This window comes from Peromyscus eremicus, chromosome 19 (assembly GCF_949786415.1).
Source record: "Peromyscus eremicus chromosome 19, PerEre_H2_v1, whole genome shotgun sequence".
NCBI lineage: Eukaryota > Metazoa > Chordata > Mammalia > Rodentia > Cricetidae > Peromyscus > Peromyscus eremicus.
The window spans coordinates 33006908-33014294 of record NC_081435.1 but is presented as its reverse complement, the minus strand read 5'-3'; the positions used below and the strand labels follow the sequence as shown (position 1 = coordinate 33014294).

Sequence of the window (7387 nt, the reverse complement as noted above, 5' to 3'; positions counted from 1 at the left end):
GTATCTGTTGAGATTTGCTTTGTGACCAAGCATGTGGTCGATTTAGAGAGGTTCCATGGGGTGCTGAAAAGAAGTTATATTCTTTTGTGTTAGGGTGGAATATTTTTTAGATATCTAATAAGTCTATTTGAGTCATAATGTCTGTTAGTTCCCTTATTTCTCTGTTAAGTTTCTGTCTGGCAGACCTGTGCATTGGTGAGAGTGGGGTGTTGAAGTCTCCCACTACTAGTTTATGGGGTTTGATGTGCGATTTAAGCTTTAGTTATTTTTTTTTTAATGAATGTCAGTGCCCTTGTATTTGTGGCATAAATATTCAGAATTGAGACTTCATCTTGTCGGATTTTCCCTGTGATAAATAAGTAGTGTCCTTCACGATCTCTTTCATTGATTTTAGTTTGAAGTCCGTTTTATTAGATATTAGGATAGCTACACCAGCTTGCTTCTTAAATCAATTTGATTGAAAAGTCTTTTCCCAGTCTTTTATTCTGAGGTGGTGTCTGCTTTGAAGGTGAGGTGTGTTTCTTGTATGTTTTTGTATCCATTCTGTTAGCCTGTGTCTTTCTATAGGTGAATTGAGACCATTGATATTGATGGATAAAGAGAAGTGAAAAAAAAAAGATTCATTTATCTTCCCTATTCTAAAATAATGAGTACCTTCATTCTTTTAGTACTTATGAGTTCATGAGGACAAATTGTCCCCATGTCTCAAGCCAATAAAAGATTTACTGAGAAGGATTTGATAGGCTTCACCATTGACCTGCTTTACAACCTCCATGGAGAATGCACAATGCCTCTCTGTCTTCTCTTCCCTGTGCAATCTTCTTAGCCCATAGAGCTTATCGTTCATAGATAAACTGGAGACTTTGCTGGAAGGGTCTGAAGAAATAAAAGTGAACATTGCTATTAACAGAATAGCCACAGTCTCTGAACTGTTCTTAAACGAAATCTCTCTGTGTGTGAGGTAGGTCAAGTGGGGCTCCCAAGAGACAGCCTTGTGTGAGTGCTTCTCCAGGTTAGTGTCCTTTCTAAAATAATAAGATTGGAGGTTTGTTTTTTTTTTTAAATAAAAATACAGATTTAAACGTCTCCTATTCCTCCGTTCTTTCTCCCTCTCTCTCCTTCCCTCTTTCTCTGTCCCCCTCTTTCACCCCCTACAATACTAGCAGATTTCTTCTATTAGTATTTTCCCACTTTACTTTGTTATTTCTCTCTATATATCTATATCTCTCTATCTATCTCTATTTAATCTCTGGGTGGTCTTCTGTTGTTATATTGATTGCTTTGGAGAATCATGTTTTAGAAACAGATAAAAGAGCATATTATCTTAGGAATCTGGGTGAATGGAACTGTTTTCGAAAAATTAAGAAACACTGTCAGACTGATCCCTGGTTGTTTTTATTTTTTGTCCAAGGTATCCCCTTTACTGACAATCTAAAGGTTCCTTGTCTATCTTTATAAAATGTTGGTCTTCTCAAGATTTACATACATCACCTTGTCATTTCTTCTTTTTTCTGGTGAGTACATTTTCCTGTCCTGGATGAGAACCTTTAGCATATTCTAAAAATTTCAGGGAGATAAAATCTCTGAAAATCCACAAAAGAATGAATGAGCTTGTCTTACTGGGGTTGTAGTCTTTAAATGGCCATGTTACAAATGTCTCTAAATTTACAGCGGTGGATTGCTTTTTCTAACTAGTCCACACTGGAGAAGTTTGAAGGGAGTAGAGAATTAGAACAGGCTGTGCAGACTTTCAGTCTCTGCTAATTTGTACCTCAGATTGTTAACTAAGTTCTATTGGTAAATGCAAAGTCAAGGAAAGAATAATGTCTTTAAATATGCCATTCTTTAAAACCCAATTTGTTTGACAGCCTGAGGCCCTCTAAGTCAAGGCCTATGTTAGGGGTATTTTATGTTCTGTCTAGTTCAAGACTGGCTGTGAACTTCATTGTGAGGACTTGTGAAACTTTACCTGGAACCTTGAAATTACTAATTAATTAGCTGATTAATTTTTTCCAACTTAAGTGAATATATGAAAAATATTTTGAACTTTGAGTTCAGGGTATTTTACTTAAAAATTGGCTCCAGAGTGAGTTCCAGGAAAGGTGCCAAAGCTACCCAGAGAAACCCTATCTCCAAAAAACCAAAAAAAAAAAAAGTTATACAAAGTTAATAAACCCAGATCTATTAACAAATGGAACATGATACTTTCATATAGGAGAGTAGTATATAGTAGTACTTTTCACAGAGCTATATATATTTGGAAATTAGAATTGTTTAGATTTGCATGTATTTTTAGTTAATTTTTTACTACTGCCACAAAATTCTCATTTATTACTTACAGCTCTAGGCAATTTTCAACAATGTCTGCTACATTTAGATCTAGGTACCTCCCACCATAAACAATGTGGACAAGGTTGTTTTTACACATTTTTATCTGTCATCTCTGCTCTGTTTTCAGAATGTTTTCCTATAATATCAGCATTTACCAGGAGTGAAGTAAGTTACTATTATTTTATATGGAAATTTAAAGTGTAAAATTTTCTGTTTCATAAATGACACAATTTAATGTAAAATTCACCAAAGAAAATAAACTCTTCAAAAATTAATAATGTCATATTTTATTACTACAAATCTTAAACATCAATCCAGAAATGCAAGACAACTTATTATTGATAGAAGATGCAACCATGAGTATTAATTCCAAATTACAGCCATTGGCATTCAGATGTACAATTCTGTATCTATATAGCCCAGTGGGAGCAGATCAATGGTTAACTTACCATTAAAAATGCTGACTTTCATATACTAACTAACATGGTAGAATTTTTTTTCTTTTCTTTTTTTTTTTTTTTTTTTTGAGACAAGGTTTCTCTGTGTAGCTTTGTGCCTTTCCTGGAACTCACTCTGTAGCCCAGGCTGGCCTTGAACTCACAGAGATCTGCCTGCCTCTGCCTCCCGAGTGCTGGGATTAAAGGCGTGCACCACCACTGCCCGGCCACATGGTAGAATGTTACATTTGAAAATAAATGTAAAACTTGAAAATAATTGAATCCTCCCTATAATATCAATATATATGTATCTGTGACATTTATGTGTCACAAGGTTGTGTAAAAATGGAGTTACATGCATACAATACATATAGTATTTCTGTCTTAGTGTAAATTAGCAAAGTATCTTAAATTGAATGTGTGTATTTATTAACATACACATAAATCAGATGTATCGATATGTCAATATACAGTAAATATTTGCAGTAAATTGCAGAGAAATTACAAGAAGAGAATAATCAGTAAAAGATTCAGTTTGGTGATGGGGATGATGAAGGGAATATTGTCTGGTGGGGAATCACAGATGTTATGTCAGTTTTCTGCCTTACATGTTCATGTTACACTAGCTATGGTATTCTTACTTGTAGAGGTTTACAAACTAAAAATACGATTATTATTTTCACATGTTTCATATGTCCTTTACATCTATGTGCAGATTATATTTAAACTGTTTTGTATGACATGAAATACTATGAGTGAAGAGGATATTATTCAATAGCTCATTGTCTAATATATTTCTGTAATCTTTGTGTGTTTTTCAGACAATATGTGGAATGTCTAGTCCTAGTCAATTTTGTCCAAATGATTATTTACCAGTCTGTGGGACCGATGGCAACACTTATTTCAACAAATGCATTTTCTGTAATGCATACAGGTAAGAATACAATACTAAATACAAGTTCTTCCTAAGTAAAGAAGACTTAATAGCAAAATCTTATGTTACTGTTAGTGATGTTTTATGCTCATAGCACACAGAAAAAAAATGACCCTACCAAAACAATGTGCTATGAAAGACAAAGAAACATAAGTATCTCTCTTTAATATTGTGACTTCTGAAAGTGGCTTTTGCATTTGGGACTTTAGAATATATTTGTGTTGAACATTGTGCAAGCAAATATATCAATTAACTTCATTATTGGGAATTACTAATTGCAGATGTATAAAAATTAAGGGATAATTCCAAAACCCCGATGCTCAATGTATCTCTGCTATCATCTGCAATCTATCACGCTAGAAAAAGACTCCCTGAGAGGTCTTCTTATGTCCTGAACTTTATGAAAGATTCTACACCACAGAATGTTCTAAGATACATCCATCCAATATCCCTGTCCTTTCTACTCTTGTGTTGAGATAGCTGTGTCTAATGTAGAAATATTTCTTCTACTGCTTTATATCACATTGTAGCATGAATCTTAAAAGTTCTTATTAATAAAAACAGACCCAGGACCAGGTATTGGGGTGAATGCTGGAGTATCAGAGAGACAGAACAAGCCACAGCTTCTTCACCCTGCAATTCCTCAGCTGATCCTGTTTCTTCGAACTGGATGCCTGTGTTCCTATCCAAATGGATCTCAGCTGAACTGCTTCTCAAAAGCCTGAAAGCTTAACTAGATCTAGTTCCTGGTGCTCATGCCTTATATGCCTTTCTGCTTTCTGCCACCACTTCCTGGGATTAAAGGTGTGAGTCACCATGCCTGGCTGTTTTCAGTGTGGCTTTAACCTCCCAGATATCCAAAGGGATCTCTGCCTCCCAAGTGATAGGATTAAAGGCGTGTGTGCCACCATTTTCTGGCCTCTATATCTAGTGGCTGTTCTGTTCTCTGACCCCAGATAAATTTATTAGGGTGCACAATATTTTGGGGAACATAATATCACCACATCACATGACCTCAATGGCTTTTCAACTTAACAATCTTGTAATTGCCATGTCTTTCTCAAGGCCTACTGACAATTCCTACTTCTTTCCTTTTGTGAGTCTTGGCAAGCCCCAAGACTAAGGCAGAGCTGAGGCGCTAGAAAGGGTCCAGTATACCCACAGATGGAAATTTGCAGAATCTGGTAGCAGTCAGGGTTTTCATTGATCATGAAATTAATGTCCACAATTCAATCTTTTTCTTTTTAAAATTATTTGCTACACTTCCCAAAGAGTCTGATGTCTTCTTTCAATAATTTCTTTACACTTTTTGACCTCTTTTATTTTTTTCTTTACAGCAGAAGCAGTGGTGTAATTAAATTTAAACATTATGGTAAATGCTGAGTTTTTGATGGAGCTACATATTCCTGTGGATCTTAAGATTACAGTTCTGTACTGAAGTCTACCATGGATGGAAAATTTTGTCATCAGATTCCCAAAGCCCTAGAAGACTGTATGAATCTCTGTGTAGGATATAGGAATAAAGGCTAGACTGTAACTGATCTTTTCACTTCTGAGATCCTCAGATTTCAACGTTTGGCCTTCTATGGTCAACTACTTAATGACACCTAGGAATCCAAAAATCTTAGTTTTACATTCTGTAAACTGACAACTTAAAAAATCAGTAATCTTGTTGTAGTTCTTAATAAAATCTTAAAGTACACTCTTTATCAACATAATCTTTTGGGGGATGGAAAGATTGACCAGATGTTAGGGAAGCCTGACAATCTTGGGGAGAACCCAAGTTTGGTTTCTTGCACCCATGGTAGGTGGCTTATAACCTCCATATTTAGGGGGACCTCATACCATCTTCTGTCCACTGTGGACACATGCACAGATATGTTATACATACACACACACACACACATACACACACACACACACACACACACACACACACACACACACACACATAAGCATAAACATAAATAAATCTTTTAAAAACAATGCTCCTTGCCTCCTTGGATAATGAGGTAACCCAAACACATACTTTTGACAAATACATATGACAAGTTTGAAAGTAAACTGTTGGTTTTTGAATAGTACCACTGGGAATGACTTTTTCTGGAAATAACTCTTGCCTCATGAGTTGAAGTTTCATGACCCAACCTTGCAACGATATTGACCATATGCATCAGGACTAATCTTAAACCATATTCTCCCTCTCTTCTTTGTGACCCTGCTCTGTCCCTGAGCCAGCACAATGTATGAGTGTATTGTGATAATTGTTCACCTAAAGCAGTAGGCTCAAAGCAACGTTGAAAACAATATTTACTAGAAAGGTAGACAACAACATGTGGTTCAAGGTTGATAAGATATATTTTCAGTCAAGTGCTATTCTAGGTCAGTAAAGGAAACACTTCACTTTTGAAACCTTGTGAAATGCCTTGCCTCTTAAACCATTTATCATCACTTAGTAGTCTACCTATACACACACATATATGAATATATATGTATCTATCCATATTACTATAATAGACCCACATGTGTGTTCATTGTGTGATATGAGAGTTAATATTAGTAACAGAGATTGAAATAGAGGAACCTATGTTTGCCTCATCTCAAATCACTAGTGAAAACCAGAATATCCAGCAAATGGTTGCTTGTGAAATCAACATACCATGTCAATGATTTTTTATTCAATACATTAGGCCTTGTGAATAGGCAAAATCAAACAGAGAAGCAAACAAAAATGGAAGACAAAATAATCCCTAAGCTCTCTCTCTGTACACCATGTTTTAGGTACTCTTTTAGAAATAGAGGGCAATGACCTTTGCTGAGGACAGATGGAAGACACAGAAGTAGAAAATCAGCTTGGGTTTGCTCTTGAGAGAAATTATACAAAGAGGAAGAGTCTGTTCTTTAATATAGCACAACTAAGTTAGGTGCCACATCCTAGGAGGGGCCCCTTTCTCCTGAACTCAGAGAATCACCCTAGAAAAGTCTTTGGCAAAGGGAGACTCACATGTGCAAATCAGTGTGCTTTCCCTGAGTACTACTATTTTTCTTTTAAACTTCAACCGTAGTTTAGATATTATGAAAGGAAATCACAGGGCATTAAACTTTTAAAAGCCTCCAATTAATAGCCTACCATTTCAATAGATGAGTAATACTCATTGTGTAAATGTACCACAATTTCTTTATCCATTCTTCAGTTGAAGGGTATCTTGGTTGTTTCTAGCTCTGGCTGTTATGGACATAGCTGAGCAAATGTCCTTGTGGTATAGTGGAATATCTTTTGAGTCTATGCCCAGTAGTATAGCTGGTTCTTGAGGTAGAGTGTTTCCCAACTTTCTGGGGAACCACCATATTAATTTCAAAAATGGCTGTAAAATTTGCACTCCCCCCAGCAAAGGAGGTGTGTTCTCTTTACTCCAGATCCTCTCCAGCATGATCTGTTGCTTGTGTTTTTAATCAGAGCCATTCTGACACTATAAGATGGAATCTCAGTAGTTTTGATTTGCATTTCCCTGATGGCTAAGGATGTTGAACATCTCCTTAAGTATTTCTTGAACACTGAGATTCTTCTCTTGAGAATCCTGTGTTTAGATCAGTCTCCAATTTTTTAATTGGATTATTTGACATTTTGATGTCTGATTTCTTGAGCTATTTATATATTTTGGAGATCAGCCCTCCATCAGTTGTG

General features: G+C 35.9%; 1 protein-coding gene across 1 annotated transcript; it reads left to right on the top strand.

Annotated features, from left to right (window-relative positions):
- The first annotated feature begins 669 nt into the window (after positions 1–669).
- LOC131895852 (ovomucoid-like) lies at positions 670–5404 on the top strand. The gene is made up of 5 exons (XM_059246399.1): positions 670–1012; positions 1412–1514; positions 2459–2496; positions 3590–3702; positions 5040–5404. Exons 2-5 carry the CDS (start codon positions 1460–1462, stop codon positions 5083–5085), a joined length of 252 nt encoding a protein of 83 aa, XP_059102382.1. The 5' UTR covers positions 670–1012; positions 1412–1459; the 3' UTR covers positions 5086–5404.
- Positions 5405–7387: the final 1983 nt, after the last annotated feature.

Excerpts from the sequence above, each read along its gene's own strand:
- LOC131895852 (XM_059246399.1), top strand. The coding sequence starts at position 1,460 with ATGTTGGTCTTCTCAAGATTTACATACATCACCTTGTCATTTCTTCTT. Across the intron at positions 2,497-3,589 it reads CAGCATTTACCAGGAGTGAA|ACAATATGTGGAATGTCTAG; the intron begins GTAAGTTACTAT and ends TGTGTTTTTCAG. Across the intron at positions 3,703-5,039 it reads ATTTTCTGTAATGCATACAG|CAGAAGCAGTGGTGTAATTA; the intron begins GTAAGAATACAA and ends TTTTCTTTACAG.